This window comes from Penicillium cosmopolitanum (genome assembly GCF_028827165.1).
Source record: "Penicillium cosmopolitanum strain IBT 29677 chromosome Unknown utg000012l:1.0-3308103.0:1.0-3310761.0, whole genome shotgun sequence".
Taxonomy (NCBI): Eukaryota; Fungi; Ascomycota; class Eurotiomycetes; order Eurotiales; family Aspergillaceae; genus Penicillium; species Penicillium cosmopolitanum.
Window position 1 is genome coordinate 1,923,944 of NW_026622682.1, and position 19,939 is coordinate 1,943,882.

Genomic DNA, 19,939 nt, shown 5'->3' on the forward strand with positions numbered 1-19,939 from the left:
TTTCTTTCCGGGGATTCTCCATACAACGCAAATTGGGTCACAATAGTAAGTCCCCGCGGGAATGGGCGCCCCGGACCCAGGACCGAAGTTCGCCATATTATTCACGGGGTAAGTGGAGAGAGAGGCAAAACATGCACACGGCATCGACGGCGATAAAAGGAAAGATCTAGTCCGGGCTATCTTGGCATTGCATCGAGAGTCCTGAGCTAGTGTCCACCAGAGAAATTCCTCGTGACTATCGCACACAGTTTGCTGAAAGACTGAGTTGCGAGAAGAGTACAATTAATTCGACGCAAATTTAGATTTCGCCAAATATTGTTATAAGTCTTTCCCCTTTCATGCCGGCTAGTTAGTTATATGTGGCTAGTTAGTTATATGTTGAACTTTGTGGGCAGTGCACGAGGCGGCGAAATTAGCGTTTGCCGAGAACTCACTAAATGCTATATCCGACCGTTGAGAGCTGAGGCTTACCGGAGACAACCCTTTCTACGGTCGTTGGAAATAGGAAGCCAGATTGAGACCCGGTAGGATCGCTAGGCCCAACATGTGAATTGACAAGCCACCCATTACGTTTTGCGCCTTTTTTTTGACCGGTATGAGTTTGCCATTGCCGCATTCCTCATCGCCGGTGACTGGAAATTTCGCCAATATTTCTGAACAGACTTATCAAAATAATCCAATGTCATCTCATTCATTATCGTCACATTTTACTGTAATCAGAAACTTGACTGACGATCTTCCGATTGATGTCGTGGATTTCTATCCTACTTACTCTTATCTTCTCATGCAGCCACCCAGGAGATGTTAGGTAACGGGTCATAAACACCACGATGATACGAGATGGAATAGAAATTTGCCCAGGTACGAGTCGCACATGATCGTGATGTGGGATTGCGTCTAACTTTAGCTCTCGGCAGGTCTAAGATCACTCCCATCCATATTGGCAACATATTCAGAAACGAAGAAACATCATCGTGATATTTCAAAATCTCTGGCAGGTTTTCGCTGGTGAGAGTGTTGCGAACACAGTGTTGATCAGAAAAAGAACGCCCGTAAATGAAACAATTGATCGAAGGGAAGAGGAAAGTAAAAATAAGTGTGTTGATACAAGGATTCAAAATCGAGTTCTCAGCAAAGCCCGCCCGCCAAAAAGTCCGGTGGAAGACAGCAGTGAAACCTCTTGCAAAGATAATTATTGTGCCCTAGGGCCTCTCTCTCATCAAGTGCATTTCTGAAATTCAGGGTGGCTTCCAGCTATGAACCTGAACTGACTTCGTCTTTGTCTGATAGCTCATTTCTAGGAAAGGGTCACATTATTGTGCGATCCTTTGAGAGAATGGGGATATCTATGCATATCTCGCCCCCGGATCAGGGCGGAAGGATGAGAAGCAATCCATTTGCTAAAATAAAATCGAACCACGAGGACGCCATTTTAGACGGGTACAGCAGATGGCGAAATCCCACCAAGCCTTGCCCGCCGAATTCCCATACCAACGAGAGTTGCCAGGCTGGATGCGATCACCGCCACAAGCAATGCGGCTCGAATGCCTTTCATGTAAGCAGTTAATATTCCTGGCAACTGTTCGGGGCCGAATGCATTGCGTAATCCAGTAGCGCCTGTTCTTAAAACCCCCGACGAGTCGATTCCGGGGAGTATTGAAATACTTCTCAGCAGGACATTATCAAGAGCGGACTGCCCCGCAGAGACGAAGACAGAGCCACCGAGCGTTTGGACAGCTATAAGAGATGAGAATTAATAAGAAAATTCCGGAAGCAAGGCAAAAACATGAATGAACTTACTTAGTACCATAGCAGTCACCGAAGGGAGATCGGAGGGTGCAGCGGTTGCTTGCGCAGTAACAATGGGGACTTGGAAGCACCAGCCAACCCCGACACCGGCGAGGATCTGGTATCCAACCCACACTCCCGCCGAAGAATCGATGTCCAATGTGTACAGTAGCCCGGACCCGATAGCTGTGAGCCCGGCCCCAAGCAAGAGGAAGGGCAGAGGTCGATCAAATTTGCTCAATGCGACCCCTGACAAAACCGTTGCAACACTCTGCGCGAGGATCAAGGGCAGGTTTCTGATACCACTTTCCGCTGCAGATACTCCTGAAACAACCTGGAAGTAAATCGGAAGGTAATAGACCAGGAGGAAGAATGTTCCTGCTAGAAGGTCGATGTAGATCATCGCAACAATCACATTCCGTTCAAACAGACGGCCGACCATAGAGGCTCGATCTTTTTGCCACCATTGAATGAAGATATAGGCGCCAAGCAAGGCTGCGAAGCCAACCAAGGTGCCGATAACAGTGGAACTCCCCCCAGGGGCGCGATATTCCGCCCCACTGAAGAGCCAGAGCATAACATACCATAGCTCCGATGAGAAGAAAGGCACCAGGAAGGTCCATTTGTAGAATCTTCTCCCTCAATGGTTGGTTTGAAAGTGACGATGCAGGAGGTGGCGTGTAGAACAGAGAGATGATCACCGCCGAGACACCTCCGATCGGCAGGTTGATATAGAAGCACCACCTCCACGTAGCATGACTAGTAAAAGCTCCGCCAATAAGCGGCCCTACAGCCGCTGCAATTCCATATGAGGCGCCGAGAATTCCGATATACGCAGGTCGTTGTTTTGGAGGAGCAGAAAATGCAATGATGGTGAAGGCGCCCGAAGAAATGCCAGCACCTCCAACACCCGTGATAGCTCGGCCAATAATCAGCGCAAGGCTATTGGGTGCAACTCCTAACAGCGGATTTTTGTGAGTCGATAGAATACGGATATGGAGCAGGTGGTATAGTGTTGACTTACCGCAAATTAAGCTTCCAATCTCGAAAAGCACAATTGCGATCAGGAAAGATAGCTTTAACGGAAAGTATTTGTATACTTTGCCCCACGCAGCCTGAAACCCGCCTAAAGTGATAAAAAAGGCTGAACCATACCAACCTACCAGATCAATTCCACCGAATTCATCCGTAATCCTTGGAATTGCTGTCGCAACAATGGTCTAGTGATGCGCCGATGGTCAGAATTATCGATTTTCAAGGTCGCTTTGACAGAAGATGCCGGGAAATTGCCCACCATATCTAGAGATACCTGTGAAGTGATACTAGTATTAGCCATTGACCCAGTAAGACGACCAAACGGGGGTTTAGCTGACAAGGAACATGCTCAAAGCCAGTGCCACGACAATCATGAGGAGCGCGAGTCCTCTCTTGTTCGGTTCCGGCGCGGCCACTTCGTCGTAAACAGTTTGGAAAACATGATCCGCGTTTCTTTCGGCATCCTCCTTGCCACTAGATGTGGCTGCATGGTGATAATTCTTGTAAATGGGAGATGTCCCAGAAATGGGAGTTGATATTGGGGCACCGTCGGGTCCAATATGCTGTTGGGGCAGCCTAGTAGACATCGCCACCTATGGAAACTTGAAAGTTCAAAAATGAAGAAAGCAAAGTCAGACCTGGGTGCAATAAAAATATCCATGACTGTGAGGGATTGGTGCTTTAAAAGTTCAAGATTGGTTCTCTGTTGACGTTGATATTCCGCCGAGTCGGCGGAAGAGAAACAGCTGCTGAGTCATCTCTTTGCAAACTTCCGCCGCGTCGGCGGAGAAAGGCGCCGGTCCTACCTTTGACAACAAGATCGAATCGCAGGAGGTGCAACCTGTACCCCAGTCGAGATAAACCACTCAGAAGGTATGTAGTATGCTAAATGTTGTATTCCTAACTTTCTAGACCCCTTGCTAAGCTTTTTCTTCATCAAGGGAGGAGAACTGAAGCAACCATTCGCGGACACCACGCCTTAGCCTGCGTGTTGATGCCAGCCTGCATTGACGTGTTCCGAGTACATTACTAGCGTGGACTTACTACTTCCCATACACCATAAACGAGAAAATTTCCTGTCATTACCCTTTTCCTTCGGTGCGGAAAATGCAATCCCCGAGACGCCGTGACGAGTTAGACTCGCTGGAGGACCAGGAGCCACCTCGAAAGAAAGTTCGAAAGGGAACCCGCAGCTGCTGGGAGTGTAAGTAATTGACCGAGCAACTAAAATCGGCGATTGAAAAAACATACTAACTTTCGATTCAGGCAAACATCGAAAGGTTCGCTGCCATTTTGCGCTCGATGGGGATACCACCTGCAGGGAATGCATATATCGTGGCACCCCTTGTCGAAGCCAGAGTCTGCCCGAACCAGAAAAAGAGTCCGATCGTTCAAATTTGAATGAACGCATGGCTCGTATGGAAAGGCTTCTAGAAAAGGTTGTCAACAAACTAGAGGTTTTTGAGGATGATGCCACTCACCCGGAGTTTGCTACGCCGCTGGGAAGCCCCGAACCGGGAACGCCGGTGCACGACAACGCGCCAGCCCTATCACTTTTCCAAAATGAATTGGTGAGCTCTGAGTTTCGGAAAGAGGTTCCTGCTTAGAATATGAATGGCTGAATTCGAATTTAGTTAGGCGGCCGACAGGATCACACCGTGAGGCTTCAAGCTACTTATTTCGGGAATACAACTGAGCGGAACAAAAACAACTTGCGACAGAATCTACTGGCACTGATGCCACCGAACCACGTGACGTTTGAACGTTTGAAAGATGCGAGCATTTCTTGGTGGTTGCTCCGCAGCCAATGCTTTCAGGACGAAGAGAGGTCGCTACTCCCCATCCCACTATCGGAGCTGCCTACTAGCCACCCGGCCATGATCGCAAAGTGCCTACTCCAGGTTGCTTTGTGTCTTCAACAGCTTCCAGCGCGCTATGACCTGGAATCCCTCCAGCTCCCTTGCTCTCCAAGACAGCTTATTGCGCAGTATATGTCGGTGACTGGAAACTCGAAAGACTTTGACGACGCTATGCTGAGCAGTCTTGACGGACTTGAGTGTTTGATCCTACAAGCAATTATTCATAACAATGATGGGAGGCTCCGGAGTGCTTGGCTGTCATATAGACGAGCTATCAACATCGCTCAGATAATCGGTCTGCACTCTCGAATCCAAACTGCCGGGTGTCTTTCAGGGCTGGACTCTAGGGCTAAAGTGATATGGAGCCACATAATCCACGGTGATCGCTATCTTTCGTTAATGTTGGGAATGCACCATGGAATCGGAGACGCCGCACTGGCGCCAGAATACCGAAGCATCCAGACAACCAATTCGGTTACAATGGATGCTCTTTGTCGGATCGCCGGCTCATTAATTGAGCGAAACCAGAAATTCCGAGACATCGACCCGGTTATGGTACGCATGACACAGAGTATAGATATCGACCTTCGTAAAATTGACCCTGAGTTGACCAAATCTCCAATTTTGAATCCTCTCAGTGGCAAGGCAATCCACGCACCAGAGGTTTATGCAAAGCTTATGACAAGTCTCTGGTTTCATCAACTGACCGCTTGGCTGCATCTGCCTTTTCTATGCAAATCGAGTATCCCAGGTCAATATGAGTACAATAGGACGTCATGCCTGAAAGCCTCTCGGGAGATGATTACTTGTTACACAGGGATTCGAGATCTGACATTAGACAGCTTCTGCTGCAGGTCTCTTGATTTTCAAGCATTTACGGCTGCAGTGACATTGGTGGTTGATATGTTGAGTTTGAATGACCCCCAGGATTACAGAGGGCAGGATTTCGCACGCTTGAATCTTGTCATGTTTAGCCTGCGGGAACACAAGGGTCGCGAGCATGGAGACAAAGTTGCTAGCCGTGGACTCGTTGCACTAGAGACATTGGTGGCTATACTCGTGGAAAACCAGCCAGTATACTTCAAGTTCCTGAAGACACCCACTCTTCAAGGGGCAGAACAAGGACGCATTAAGATTGAAATTCCTTACTTCGGCACGTTTTCACTCCATCGAAATACCGACAAAGATAGTGAAAGGCTTTTGAATCAGACCACCGCTGGGCACCCTGTATGCGAGAACACTTTACCCGCGGGTCAATATAACACGGCAAGCAATAACGATGGAGCCGGTCAGACCGCAGAGGAAGCCGGTACAGGAATCAACATGAATGATGATCCTTGGACATTCGACATTGACCTGACGGCTCTACCTCCGTTTCTATCTAACTTTGGAGATGACTGGGACTTGGGATTGTAGTGTATTTGAATTGCTGTCAGCTGTTTTGCTCCACAGTCGCATGAAGTTTTAGTCCTTGTGAATTACGATGAAAACAGACGACCGGGCGGTCTTTCGCACGGCGAGTGTGACTCATAATATGATTTCCGAGGTTTTTCCTCCCGGTGTATGAGGTCGTTAAAGAGACCTCGCGAGTCTCAAAAGTTACCAGCCTAGTGCCTATCTCTGCATCTGCCCGAATCAAAAAAGATCATTTTCAGCAGCCATATAGTCCGCCCACCTCCGAGAATTGCAATCTGTTCCGACCCCTGTAGCTTTCTCATCACCGTACGTATTTGCTTTGGGCGTATTCGGCCGGATGCGCGCTAGAAATATTAGATTCAGGGCATTGATCGGCAAAAGAGAGGGTCCAATGGAGTGAAACTTATTCGAGTAGTGTGAGACACCACCGACTGCAGATAGCCTTCAAGTTGTGCTCTTTATTACGTCTTCAAGTTACTGAGATACGATAGTTTGCTTTCTGCATGTGTTATTTACTGCTTTTCTGCGTGTTGGTTGACGTTTGCTGCTTTGTGCGCTGCTTTGGGCCTGGGCTTGCAGGCAATACTTTTGTTAGTAGAGTTTTTTGTATTATTAGTTAGTAATATAAACTATTAAATTACTTACTTTTAACCTATCTTTAACTTTCTTTTACCACTAGTACCTACTGGCTATATTATATAACTCTTACTAACAGTATCTGTTTCTAACAGTAATTCGCGACTTGGTTCAAGAAACAGCTTTTTTTTTAAACAATAGTTTTATAATACTAGTCATTGGACAGTAAATTTTACCCTACTAACCTCTGCTAGACTGGCTTGAGGAAACTCGACTACAGAAACGCCCAATCCCAGGATATACAATATTTTCTTGAGATTCCAAGCTACGAACGGAGCTAGAAGCTACTAGCACGGGCATCTGAAAATCTATGGACCGAAAGAAAAAGAAATTACTAGCTTGTCAAGCTTAACGCCGACGTTGATTATCTCAGTAACGCGAGCTCTCATCTAGTGAGGGTGGGTATGAGTAAACCCCGTAGTGGGACTAGTAAATTATTCACCACTCCCAGGCTCCTTCCAAGGTTATTCACAACTGCTCTAGAACGTCAGCCTCTTTTACTCAATTGAAGCGGCACTTCTCTTCCTCCCAAGGCATCTCCAGGACAAGTTTACCTGCACAATACTACGAGTAAAAACTCTCATTAAGTCCCAAACATGTGGCCCCTCGTAGTCCGGGATCCGCGGAGCTTCGATATCTGCGCGAAGACCCCCCTGCCGAAAGTGACGGAGATACTCCAGTCAGGCTGCGCCATCTGCGGCGAAGAAGAAGAAGGTTCTCTACTTTGCTCTTCGTGTCACGTTGTCTCGTACTGCGGCCCTGACCGCGAACACCAACATCGAGCAGCTCACCGAGAAATATGTGAGGCCATCAGATGGGAACGGAAAACCCTCGAACGTGCAGAAGCTCCCCCTAAGAGCTGTTAACGGTCCCAACTCCCTGGACCCCCCTGATAATCATATCTCCACTCATGGGCCCTATGGAAAGTGAGCTTCTGGCTGCGATTCACCATTGTTCCTCGCCGTATCTTCTGCAGCGAGTTCCCACAGTCAATTCAGTTTACGCCCAAATAGACTACTACGAGACCATGGGTCGTGTGATATCTCCCTTCAACCCAGAGATACAATTTGCCTGCCTGCCCCTGATTGCTCGGCTCGGTGATGACCAAGTCCTCTACGACACAGTGATTTGTCTATGTCGACACGGAGAGATTGACGGATGTGTCCTCAATGCTGATGTTTGCGGTCCGATTAATTTCCTCGTGCAGGCCCTTAACTTTAGCTTTCGGGGCCAAGTGACGATTGACATGGTACTTGCAATGGTTTTCTTGAAGATCAAGCTACTGCTTGATCTGATTCGTCTCAAAGAAGCCACATTGGCGCTCACCCCCAAGCTCCCACGGGAAATAGTGGATGAAATCCTGGAGTACATTCCAAGAAGTGGTGCGGTTCTTGCAAATCCAACCCTCATGCGAAGCATGGATCTCTCTTTGGATATCGCCAAGCTGGAGAACCAGGTTGACTTTTTGTTCAAAGATGTTCACCGTCAGAACCCATACTTCTGGCCAAAATTGGTCTCCCATAATGCGGATGACCCTGTTATTGACAAGCCTAGAGTGAACGAGTTGACGAATATTCCGTTATTGAACGCCCGGAGCCTTTTCTCACACCATGCGTATCACTGGTTTCAAACGCCTGGCGCCGTCGACATGATCAGAGAGAAATATTTCGCGGCCGGGTGTCATACTCATACCAGCCGGTAGCCTTCCCGATGCTCATCAAGATTTATGGGGTAACATCTATGTTTCTTTCCGTCAGCATGTACATTTAGCTTCCCCCACGCTCCCCTCCCCTCTCCACAACTAATGACATGTCATTACTTTCACACCTTCGTGTCTCTCCAACGCATAGTTCCAACTATGGAACACAGTGATTACAAACAGAGATACCCTTATCACAGAATTTACTACACACGAACGGCCAATTAGTACTGTAAGCCCCCAGAACCTTCGAGAAATCCGTGAATGAATTTGTTTATAGATGCTGTGACTCTTCAAATCCAGACTGATAGTAAGCTTCGAGAAAATGGAAATTGGGCTCGGTACCATATAACGGTGATGTGAATGATGCATACACCATCCGAGTGGGCGGAGGAATCGGCAATCCATAGCTTATGCCCGGGTTTTTCATTTCCTGCGACTCAGCATGTTTTATGATAATACCTTACCTCACATGTTCATCTCACTAAACCATGCAAGCCAAAAAAAAGAACGGAAGAGCAAAGGCTCTCATTATGATCGCTATTGTCTTGCAGGTTATTCTGAGCGTTGGGTCGCTAAGTCAGATAATTACCGAGGTAGCACGCGGGGGTTCTCTTCTACTTTATGATTGTCCTCTGACTCGGACTCTCTTGGATAAGGCCTTGGATGATGTTTTCAGGTTCTTTGGGTACTCGGGCTCCCTTACTCTGGTCCCTGAGTTTTATCTTCGAGTAGAATATTGGCCCGAAAAATGTAGTTTCCTTGCGTCTCCGTTCATGTTGTGGTGTTGTTCTCTGTTCCTTCTTAAAGACTTTCTTTACGGTGTGTGCATTTGGTACATTAAAAGATCAGAAGGGACAGTCAAAATCCCTCAGGTGCGAGAAAAGCCAGCAAGGACTTGCTCGGCCATGTGATTTTCGGCCTTTCTAGGGAATTTGGAGGGGCGGGATTGCGATTCTTAAAATCTTTTTACATACGCAAGCTCCCAAATCGTTTGCTGTGCTCGATTTCAGTCTTCTGGTCCATTTTGAATGGGAAATTGGACTGATTACTTGGATTTCACCGAATGCATAGGCATTTAAGACCCCGAGGCTTGTCGTCGACAGCTTCGTGCTTGCGGGATGTCCGGGATACCAGGACTTTTGCAATACGTTCTCCATCATGAAGGTCATTTTCTTTGTAAATCAAGCAAACAGATATAAGTCACAAATTATAAAGAGACACCTCGCTTTACAGATGACATGCTGATCCAAAAAGCGGTGTAAGATGTAAGTAAGATGTAAGTATCATGTTTGTGCCTGCTGACACGCGCCACAAGCGGTTTGAGACTAGCGCTTGGACCAAACACAACCCCCGCTTCCATCTCACCTGCACAACCTCAGCTTCAACTTCAACCACACACACACTGCTACTTCAAATATTGAAGGGTCCGTATATAAGCTATCCTCCTCACCTTCACTATGATTTCTCCCATCGGTGCCCTGCGCCGACCACTCCAAGCTGCCGTGAAGGACATCCCGTCGCGGGCCCAGCTCCAAACCCCACATGCCAGCTTCGGCTTCGGCCCTCTCCGCACACCAAGACGCACGAGTCATCCTCTGAAGGCCGCCATCTTCTCCTCGGCTTTCTCAACACGCGCTACATACTCAAACCACACACAAGAGCAACGCAAATCAGCCAGAAACTATTGGAGATCAAAGTCCATGGGAACACCTCTGGCGATGAGCTTTGAGTCTCTCGGCATCCGCAAGAACACACAGCTTTTCATCATGCTCATCCTGGCAGTCGGAGCTGTATTGGAGGCTTTGCTTTGGGGCGAGAAGGCCTGGTTATGGTGGAAGGGCGAGGAAGGAGATCGTCTTGACTAGAAATGGCCTGAGCTCGCGGTCGTGGCCTGGTACTTCATGCGACAAGGACTTTGTATGGCGTTGGGTTCGGAGTTCATTGCATTATACCTCAGATTCTCTATTTCTTATGTGATTTTCCAAAGTTTTCTAGAAATTGTGACTTCTCATTCATTCCATATTTGATCTCGGTGATTCCATCAGCTATCTGGGCAGAGGTTGCCTTCAAGTTTCGCTCTACAAACATACACACACACACATACAGAGTCGTGAAGATAATTTTATTGATGTAAATACTGTCGTGCCAGTGAATATCTGACATGAATCCATGCGGAGTGGTTACCTAGAGTGGCCTCAGGCACCAGTCTGATTGTTGTGGATCCACCCAACATTTAAGGTACTTTCTCGATAACCTTAGATAGTACCTTCCTTTCTCCACCTAAGGTTAGCTCTCCTTGATTCCCAAGGTCTGTTCCCTTCATGCTTCAACTTTGCCCTCTAGTAGGTTGCGAGCCACCTTACGAAAATTAGTTCAGGACGTCGATCACGTCGCATAGATCCAAACGAGCCATTGCCTCCTGTCCATGACCAAACCAACCACCCTCCCGATGGCGTTTCTGATGAGGAGCATTGTCAAAATCAGCGTTCCTTATCTATGACAAGAGGCAGATGCGGCCACTGTTCGAAGTATCACAGAACTGACAATTGTCCTTGCCTACGTCCTGATCTCCGACCCGAGTCTTGGTTCCCACCGCGAAGTATCTGGGTCTTCAAGAGGGGCGAATATCCAGATAAACCATACACGGGCAAAGTTTCGAGAAAACGGTCGGGCAGAAAGACAAACAAAAAAGCAGGGAAAGGGTCAACTACTGCGCCTACTGCTAAGTCCGATGATTTCTTTACTCTACCATCAGGTTCGAAAGAGCCTTCGCCGATGAGTGATTTCGTCAAGCTGTAGATGGGCTGACTGCCTGTGACCGACCTCTGGCCTCAACCTCGGTCATAGTTATGATGATTACAACGATTACGACTATCGAGGAGAACCGAAGAGAAAGAAATGGCGTGGAAGTTGGTGATACCGGAGCGTTCTGGTGCTTTCGGTTTCGCGTTTTCTGTAGTCTACCTGGCCGGATATCTCACCTGTCCCGCAGAGTGGTTTAAGATAGTGGCGCTTGTTTATTTATGGAATAAAATACCTTTCACTGGTCTATAATGTCATATCATTGCAAGGGTATGTAGTTCTCTATGGCCTCAGGCACCAATGTTTGTAGTTAGTGACCCGCACCTTAAGTCTCAGGGTAGTTTCGTCTATCACCACCTTTCAACCACCTTCATGTCATCTCTGTCTCTCTCCCTCCCTCATCGGCATTAAATTACTTCATGTTAGCACTCGGAAATCTCTAGTGGACCCGACCTACTCGTGAAGTTCATTCACTCGTTCCTCTCTAACATATACGTCAGGCATCGCATCCGAACCCAATATACGTGGCCCCCATCAGTTTGTCTCTTACTGTTCGGAGAGATCGTATTCCATTGAAAACCACATCCTCGTCGAAACCCACGATTCCACTACACCCTGCTTTCTTCTCGGAACTACACTACATCCAATATGGCGGCGAACCCTGCCGCCAACTCTGGTGCCGATGATACTCGCCGAGTCATTAAGCAGCCAGGAAAGCCACTGCCTATCAAGGACCAACTGAATCACCCCCCGGACAGCGTTTCAGATGAAGGCCATGCTCGAAACCAGCATGCTTTGGGCACAAGAAAAGGCCGATGCTCACACGGTCCAAAGAAATGGCACAAAACTCACACCTGTTCTTACTTACGTCCTGATCTTCGAGACAACGAATGATTGGAGCCGCCAGATGTCTGGGTGTACAAAAGGGGTGAGAATTCGGGTAAACCGCCCCAGCTCAGGGAGAAACGGGGGCGTGGAAAAAAGCCGGCTTGTTCTTATCCTCCTCCCGCACCTGCGGATCCATCTACTCAATCCTCAGCCGGTGAGGCCGCTTCGAAGGTGTCTACGTCGACGGATGAGGATTCAATCGAGATCATTGTATAGATGTGTTGGCTGGCAGCGACAATTTTCCGGGCTGCATCACGGTCATGACGAACACGACGACTGGGACGAGTTAGGCTTACAAGTACGACTACGACGACGATCACGAATACCAATGACAACGAGGAAAAATGAAATTGTGTGGAACTTGGGCTTTCTGTGTATCACCTTGACACTGGCCGGTCTCGCTTTCCGTGGCCCGAATGGCTGAGATATGTTTACTATCGCGCTACTGTTTCAGCATAGCTTTGCCTTTTCATACGATTTGATGCACCTTGATCCGCCATATTGCTATGGCATTGTTTCCTGCTTTCGATTCCTTGAATGGTAGCATCCACGTCTCCTTAATGGTCATTGGCATATATCGTATGCTATAAACAAGTAGATTTCAAGTTGCCATCTCAGCGTAGGAAGTGAATTCAAGAACTATCTATAGTTGTTCACCCGGCTGATTAAAATCACAATTCTAGATCGATTAGGAATTTAAACTGGGATTCTCGTCTCCAACATCGAAATCAGTGCTTTCTCTTTCTTATTAAAGTAGAATTACATTGCCACATTGACACTTCTGGACCTTTATTGTCTTTGGTGCATCGTTTCTCCATTGGTCTGTCCGGGGCCGTGTTGGTCCAAGCCCACAACACATGGCGAGGTGGATCTACAAAGACAGGAAGGTCACTTTTGAAAAGGCAGATACGGTGCCCAGGTGATGTGGATATTGGTATGGCGAAAATTCTAGGTGGTTCTCCGCCCTTCGTTTAATATCTACGATTTCAATTTCGAGAGGTAAAAATTCAAAATAAAAATAAGGAAAATTCAATTGTCGTTTTCTCTAGGTCATTAAGAAGTATCTTTGCATGGCCAACCCCAAAAACAAGTATGTCTCTCGGTGACGCTTGATCAAGGCCGTGTCTGTCGCAAGGAGATGGCACGGGACGGCTGGTTGGGGGGTTCGGATCGCGGTCGGCCTATCGTTCGAAATGGGGGTATTGATGGATCGAAATATCACGCTTTTTATGGAAGGGCGTTATGCTATTAGGCTTGGTGCCATTCGAGAAGTACTGCAGCTGGGTACAGCAGATTATGCGGCGACGACGCCGGGGAAGCAATCAGCGAGACCCTTCTTGTGCTTGTTCTCGGCGTGCTCGAGGAGACTATGAGGAAAGAACCACTTGTTAGCCATGGCGCTTTCAAGGATGGGTAGATTCACGAATCAACGTACGCGGGGGCCTTGGTGGTCTGCAGGAAAGTCTGCCTGCAGACCTGGCAGATGATGCTCATGGCCTTCTCGTTCTGTAAAACCTATCAGCGACCGGACCGACTTCCTCGAGTAGGAAAATTGAACAGGGAGATTGGGATTTTGCAGCACTATTCACGTACGCTCTTAGTCTGCGACTTGGCAGCAGTCTTGCCTGCGGTCGCGTTGCGCTCGCGCTTTTGCTGGGCTCTGGCTCCCTGTGTAGATAGAAGTCGTTAGTTCGCCTGTGCGTTAGCCAGGGCAGCGAAACGGGGGCACAAGGAAAAATTGCGCTCCCTGTATCACTGCCTTGAGAATTCCTCTTACGTTTCCCATGATTGCGATGTGAGTGGTGGGGGATAAAAGATTAAAGATTAAAGATCGAAGATCAAAGGGAGAAAATTTGCTGAAGTCGGGCGATTCGATGTGGGGCCGGGGAAAATCGCTTATCGCCCCTCCATCAACGACAATTGGGAACGGTCCTCAGGGATTGCTTTTGATTCGCTGGAATTTTCTCTTTAATTGCCACTGTATATTTACTAAAAATATGTATACTCAACAGATATTGTGACTGATAATTTATCCGGAAATTAAGCTCCTTATCCTCACTCGGCATACTAGTAGGGTGTGGTTGAATAGGGTAACAATGGAGAATATTTCTCCATTTTTTTTTTCAAAAATTTGTTTATCATTCAGCTAGAGTACACGCGGATCAGAAAATAGGCCGACAATGTATTGCAAAAACCGGCCTCCCCTAGCGAGTTGGAGTTCCTCGTAGAGTCCGACATTGTCGGCAAGAACATTCCCCAACTGAAAAATGAAGGCACTGCCACATACTTCGTACAAATGGAGAGAAAGACCCAGCAGTTACTGCAATAGTAGAGTCCATCCAGGCGATGAGTGCAGAGGCCATTCCTTCCGACGCCATCACGGTTCTGTCTTCTCTGTTCTCATGAAGCAAAACGAGCCGCCCAATTTGAATACCTATCATACCAATCACTTCTGCAAGGTCAGACACAGTTTCGGTTTTCGCGATAAGCAACGAGCTAACATCCTCTATTGTAAACTTGATGACTTGGCACCGATGTTTGAAACAACGACTTGCCGGAGGCTCGTCACCGAAGGCCTTGAGCAAATCCAGTTGTGGGGTAAATCTGTCAAGTATCTCACAAACATCATTTGCAAGTTCGGGGTCTTCTTGGAGAGCATCGCTCCAATCAAAAAGACACCTAGAGAAGTCGTCTCGGGCTTTTATATAGTGATAATTCAGTATGAGATCCGACATTATGAGGACGGTGACGGTAACTCGGAAGATACTTTCGATATTGGAACTTGAGTGTCGGGTCCGAGAAGGATAGCTTCAAACTTGATGTAGTGTACTCTAATAGACACGACTGTAAGTCTGCCTAGGATATGTAGTACTAGTAATAAGTGCAAATTCCGAAAAACAAAAATGAGAGGTGTATTTTTAGTCCACAAACAATAAACAAACAATAAACAATGGGCTCATTCCAATAACTCCAAAACACGAAGCTTGTGCCGGAGTTGTCAAAGGGGAGTGGGTTAACAAACCCGACAAAGGAAACTGGTCACATTTGTGGAGCTAGCAAGGATACGAACATCCACGAGGGGAAAGATTGAACAAAAGCATTTCCGAAAGATATGGAGAAATGTGCATTCACCGGAGTGGCTGAAATCGGTTGTTGGGCATTTATTCCGAGCACATGTGTCAGTTTTGAATGGCTTGTATACTCCCGATGTCCCTTAAAGCATGCGATAACACATTACCAACCTTGGAACACTCTGCTACCAGTAAGCTGCAGTTTTCCCGGGCTAGATTTCAAAATTTGAAGTTATTCTACAAGTGAATGGTCAAAGCATATATACTTCGCAAATTGCGGGCTCATTATATTCAAAGTTCATTTTCATCCGGCTCGCCTTGAGCTTATGAAATTACCCTCCAGATACCCCTTCTTTAGCCTTCCAAGGCTCTTAACATGTTATAGCCTGCCCATAGGCTCTTTGTATTGAAACCCATTCTTTCGGAAATGGTTTTGTTCAATTTTTAAACTCAAAAATGTCTCGAGTGACCCTAACCGAGAGTATAAATTTAATAGAATCATAAATTTAATAGAATCATTTCGTAGCTATTAAGGAAGACTCGGGAGACTCGACCTTTTCTCTTTGTTCTATCAATCTCTTTGAATATGAGAAATCAGAAGCCGATTGTTTATTGTATGATGAGGTGGTCTTTGTTTGTCTTGCTTTGTGTGCTTTGAATATACTCGGTATTGTATCTCGTATGCTTTGTTGTCGATTATACTGGCTTTCATCGAATGATTATAAAATTGACACCTGATCTTCTGATCGAGTCTCTCATTCCAGAAATTCGGGATATACCGACACTTCTACCAATCTGAAACATGTCCGACTCACAGCATGTTTCATTCCGTGAGTTCCAGGAGGAGGGAGCTTTATGTCAGGCATGGATTACTAACCCCAATATCCCTTGTCCAATTGGCATGAGTCAGCTTACTTCTCTGAGTGATTTAGATGAAGATTCCTGGGATATAAATACCCATCCAAACGGCTTGCCTCACTCATACAATTCTGTTCAGATGCAAGATCTTAATGTACCGAACCAGCAATATCATCTCACAACCGCTGAAATGTATTCCGATAATGGAGACACAGAACTTTCGTTCAAAGGACAGGCAGGACAAGGCGTGCTTTTCATCGAGGATGTAATGAGAAGCAAGAGATCCACTGGCCCTTGGATATCCGAAATCAGTAAGGTAGTCTACGAAGACCACTTCGCTCTCGATACCCTGCGACACGTCTTTGTGACTAACATTAGCAACTCAGAAACGAAGGCATTTGTGGATGCTCGTCTTAACCTTGGCAAAGAGGAAAAGGTTTGGGAGAGTGATGCTCCGCAGTTCCAGGAAATACTAGGCACTCGAATTGGTAAGATTGTGGCATATCTTCTCCTGGGTGCCTTTCCGCGAGGTACGCGAAAGATTTCTCGCATTGCCATGTGGACGACGGGACATCAGGTCAAGTGCATCCATTCCCGGTTCGATATTGAGGAGATCGACGCTTAGCTTTTTAGATACAAAGACGCCACTAACCCTTAGTTGAACTAATTGCAATTGAATATTTTTCGAAGATAGATGGATTTCTCCACATTGAATCTTAGACTAGTTTTGTAGTAAAATATTTTCACGATGAGACCGCTTTTGGTAACTGTTTCGACACCGTACACCTACCAGATGAGGAAAGCGTACTATCAGCATCGCCGTGTCATGATGGCGCAGAGGCGCTCTGCAGTCTGTTCTGAACGGGTTTTCTCATCCAATCATATCGATGCTAATTCCCCTGGGAATTCTATAGAGCATTATGATTCGACAGGAGATAGCCTCGGCCCCACATGACTTTTTTAGCCAAGTCTATCATGCAGCTTTAGTTACATTTCCATCCCGTCTTCGGATTTTGCAATTGGCAGAATAATATGGAGTGATGGAGCAACGGACCCAAGACCATGAAGCCGAGGCTTATAATTCATAAGCTCTGACAGTCCATTTATGTGAGAGCAGTAACGATGCATGCGATGCTGACACTAAAATATCAACGTAGGACCCACATAAAATAACTGACAGCCGGGGCTCACACGGACATTCCTTCAGCGAACCAAAAGCGACGTTCAGGGCCGCGGAGATAAAATAGGTAATTGTATGGAGACCATGAAGAAAGCTAAATACTTAGTTGCATGCACTGCCTAGCCCATGCAACAGCCTGCATTCGCCATTATGAAGATTCTTGGACAGGGCTCGACCCCACTTGTATTTATTTCCCACTGTCGCGTCTTTCTTCTTTGTCCTTCCGCTTAAACAACTCGAAATCTCCAAGGCGCGCATTGCGAGATTGGCTGGATTTGCATCGTATACGGCGTGATGGTGTCCACGCAACAACTGGCTGTTCTGGCCCTGTTTGCCTCTCTGTTCTTTGTGTTCAAGAAGCTTTCGGGGAGCAAAAAGGCTGGAAAGCTACCACCTGGTCCAAAGGGAAAACCAATTATTGGAAACTTACTTGACCTGCCTCCTGCGGGCCAGCAGGAATGCGTTCATTGGTTTAAACACAAAGAGGCTTATGGTTTGTCCCCCTGACTGTGAGGAAGCTTGTTTCAATTTTTGACACGCTTTCATAGGCCCTCTTAGCTCTGTCACGGTTCTTGGGAAGACTATCATTATAATCAATGACAGAAAGTTGGCAATTCAAATCCTAGAGAAGAACTCGGCGAAGCATTCTTCTCGGCCTCGGCTTGTCTTTGCCGACGAGCTGTAAGTGAAACCTTTTTTCTTATTCACAACGGGGCTGTTTGATCGAATCCTGTCCAGTACTCTCGGGGGAAAAATCCCTTTCCACCGCAGTGCCAAATGATCGACATATGCTAACGGATGATCTAGGTCTGGGTGGGGAAATGCACCATCAAGCCAAGACAACACCGCCCTTTTGAGGTCTTACCGACGAGCCATGGCCAAGATTATTGGAACACGCACTTCTGCATCTAAATTCGACGGGTTGCTGGAAGAAGAGACACGGCGCTTTCTTTGGCGGGTTCTTCAAACCCCCGAAAAATTCGTGGATCACATTCGAACGTATGTTTTGAACCAATATTAGGAATAAGTTTAGGATTTTATCGCTAATATGCACACGACAGTGAGGCCGGTGCTTTCATTCTCAAGATTACATATGGCTATAACATTGAGCCTCATTTAAAAGACCCTCTTGTGAGCCTCGCCGACTTAGCACTTCAACAATTTTCAAATGCTATCGTCCCAGGGGCGTGGCTCGTTGATATGATCCCTGCGCGTCAGTCAAACTCCCCGGATGATTTCCTTTCAATACTAAAATATGAATTTAATTAACGAAATTCGCAGTAAAATACATCCCGGCATGGTTTCCCGGCGCAAATTTCAAGAAGATCGGTGCCTATTATCTCGAAACTCTGACCAAGCTGGTTGAAAACCCAGTCATATTCACGAAGTATCAAATGAAGGAGAAGAAGGAGCGAAAATCGTTCACCTCAACTCTTCTGGAGCAAGGCGAAGACGAAGGCGTCATCAAGTGGTCTGCTGTGGCATTGTATGCTGGAGGAGCCGATACGGTATGAAAGAAACGATTGAGGTGTTCAAAGGGGATGATTCTCTGACATGAAATTATCACATAGACTGTTGCCTCTCTGGAAGGTTTCTTTTTGGCCATGGCGCTGTTCCCTGACGTTCAACGCAAAGCACAAGAAGAAATTGACAGAGTTTTTGGCAAGGCTTATTTTCCTACAATGGCCGACCGAGAGAAGCTGCCTTATATCGACGCAGTCGCGAAGGAAGCTCTCCGGTGGCATACAGTTGCCAACCTCGGTGTTCCCCATAGAACCGACGAAGATGATGTTGTGGATGGCTTTCTCATTCCGCGAGATGCTATGCTTCTTCCTAACATTTGGTGCGCGACATCGATAAAGACTTAATATCTGAAATTTTACTAATTCATCTCGCAGGTCTTTCAACAACGATCCCAAGGTCTATCCTGAGCCTCGCGTTTTCCGCCCTGAGCGATATATCCCCTCTGAAGGATGCGATGTGGCTCTTGATCCAGCTGAAGTGAGTTTCGGGTTTGGCAGGAGAGTTTGCCCCGGTCGACAAATCGCCGATGCTTCACTCTTCCTTACCATTGCAAACACACTGGCCGTTTTTGATGTGAGGAAACCGGTTGGAGAAGACGGCAAGGAGATCGACCCACCTCAGGATTTCACTCCAGGAATCATCAGCCACCCAATTCCTTACAAGTGCAGAATTACCCCTCGCACCAAGGAACATGAGAGGCTCATTGTCGATTTTGAAAAGTACCATCCATTCGAGAACAGTGATGCGGATGACTTGGATAAAGCCCTGAAATCGAGTTAGACAAGTTGAACGTCATGAGAATATTGGCAGTTGGTAGATATTTGAAGATGTCAGTGCCAATGAGCTACGTGCAGATAATACAGGTATTTCCTTTGACAAATTATAGCCGGTTTAAATTCGAAGATGAAAACTCCAGCGCATAAAAGAAAGCCCAAATACATTTATTTGTGTGCCATTGGTGCATTATCCACTGTATTTGGATTGCTTGTTTATCAAGAATAAGATTACTATTAGAAACCGTGCGAACAGCTGCTCCTCAGTTGTATCAATGAATGTAGACTCCATAAGGATCAAATGTTGGGTGACAGATAGATCCAATCCTGTACTGAGGAGTCCCGTTATGTTGATGTGAACACGGGGATTGGCAATGCCCTGTGCCTTGTTTTGTGATTTACTGTAG

At 46.7% G+C, this 19,939-nt stretch overlaps 8 protein-coding genes across 8 annotated transcripts; 6 read left to right on the top strand and 2 right to left on the bottom strand.

The window, feature by feature from the left end:
- Window positions 1-1,432: 1,432 nt before the first annotated feature.
- N7509_013461 (MDR family MFS transporter) lies at window positions 1,433-3,410 on the bottom strand (the record flags this gene model as incomplete). Its single annotated transcript, XM_056638098.1, has 4 exons — window positions 1,433-1,737; window positions 1,801-2,348; window positions 2,452-3,008; window positions 3,162-3,410. 4 exons carry the CDS (start codon window positions 3,408-3,410, stop codon window positions 1,433-1,435), a joined length of 1,659 nt encoding a protein of 552 aa, XP_056481605.1.
- Window positions 3,411-3,930: 520 nt separating this feature from the next.
- On the top strand, window positions 3,931-6,098 carry N7509_013462 (Zn(II)2Cys6 transcription factor; the record flags this gene model as incomplete). The annotated part of the gene is made up of 3 exons (XM_056638099.1): window positions 3,931-4,027; window positions 4,090-4,394; window positions 4,458-6,098. The coding sequence occupies 3 exons, from the start codon at window positions 3,931-3,933 to the stop codon at window positions 6,096-6,098; spliced, it is 2,043 nt and encodes a 680-aa protein (XP_056481606.1).
- A 1,546-nt stretch (window positions 6,099-7,644) lies between these two features.
- On the top strand, window positions 7,645-8,436 carry N7509_013463 (uncharacterized protein; the record flags this gene model as incomplete). Its single annotated transcript, XM_056638100.1, has 1 exon — window positions 7,645-8,436. The coding sequence occupies one exon, from the start codon at window positions 7,645-7,647 to the stop codon at window positions 8,434-8,436; it is 792 nt and encodes a 263-aa protein (XP_056481607.1).
- A 1,457-nt stretch (window positions 8,437-9,893) lies between these two features.
- Window positions 9,894-10,301, top strand: N7509_013464 (uncharacterized protein; the record flags this gene model as incomplete). Its single annotated transcript, XM_056638101.1, has 1 exon — window positions 9,894-10,301. The coding sequence occupies one exon, from the start codon at window positions 9,894-9,896 to the stop codon at window positions 10,299-10,301; it is 408 nt and encodes a 135-aa protein (XP_056481608.1).
- Window positions 10,302-11,886: 1,585 nt separating this feature from the next.
- On the top strand, window positions 11,887-12,132 carry N7509_013465 (uncharacterized protein; the record flags this gene model as incomplete). The annotated part of the gene is made up of 1 exon (XM_056638102.1): window positions 11,887-12,132. One exon carries the CDS (start codon window positions 11,887-11,889, stop codon window positions 12,130-12,132), a length of 246 nt encoding a protein of 81 aa, XP_056481609.1.
- Window positions 12,133-13,420: 1,288 nt separating this feature from the next.
- Window positions 13,421-13,912, bottom strand: N7509_013466 (uncharacterized protein; the record flags this gene model as incomplete). Its single annotated transcript, XM_056638103.1, has 4 exons — window positions 13,421-13,493; window positions 13,562-13,632; window positions 13,720-13,794; window positions 13,904-13,912. The coding sequence occupies 4 exons, from the start codon at window positions 13,910-13,912 to the stop codon at window positions 13,421-13,423; spliced, it is 228 nt and encodes a 75-aa protein (XP_056481610.1).
- Window positions 13,913-15,999: 2,087 nt separating this feature from the next.
- On the top strand, window positions 16,000-16,680 carry N7509_013467 (uncharacterized protein; the record flags this gene model as incomplete). The annotated part of the gene is made up of 1 exon (XM_056638104.1): window positions 16,000-16,680. The coding sequence occupies one exon, from the start codon at window positions 16,000-16,002 to the stop codon at window positions 16,678-16,680; it is 681 nt and encodes a 226-aa protein (XP_056481611.1).
- Window positions 16,681-17,529: 849 nt separating this feature from the next.
- N7509_013468 (cytochrome P450) lies at window positions 17,530-19,539 on the top strand (the record flags this gene model as incomplete). Its single annotated transcript, XM_056638105.1, has 7 exons — window positions 17,530-17,728; window positions 17,784-17,916; window positions 18,043-18,234; window positions 18,297-18,448; window positions 18,517-18,743; window positions 18,807-19,078; window positions 19,134-19,539. The coding sequence occupies 7 exons, from the start codon at window positions 17,530-17,532 to the stop codon at window positions 19,537-19,539; spliced, it is 1,581 nt and encodes a 526-aa protein (XP_056481612.1).
- Between the last annotated feature and the right edge of the window lie 400 nt (window positions 19,540-19,939).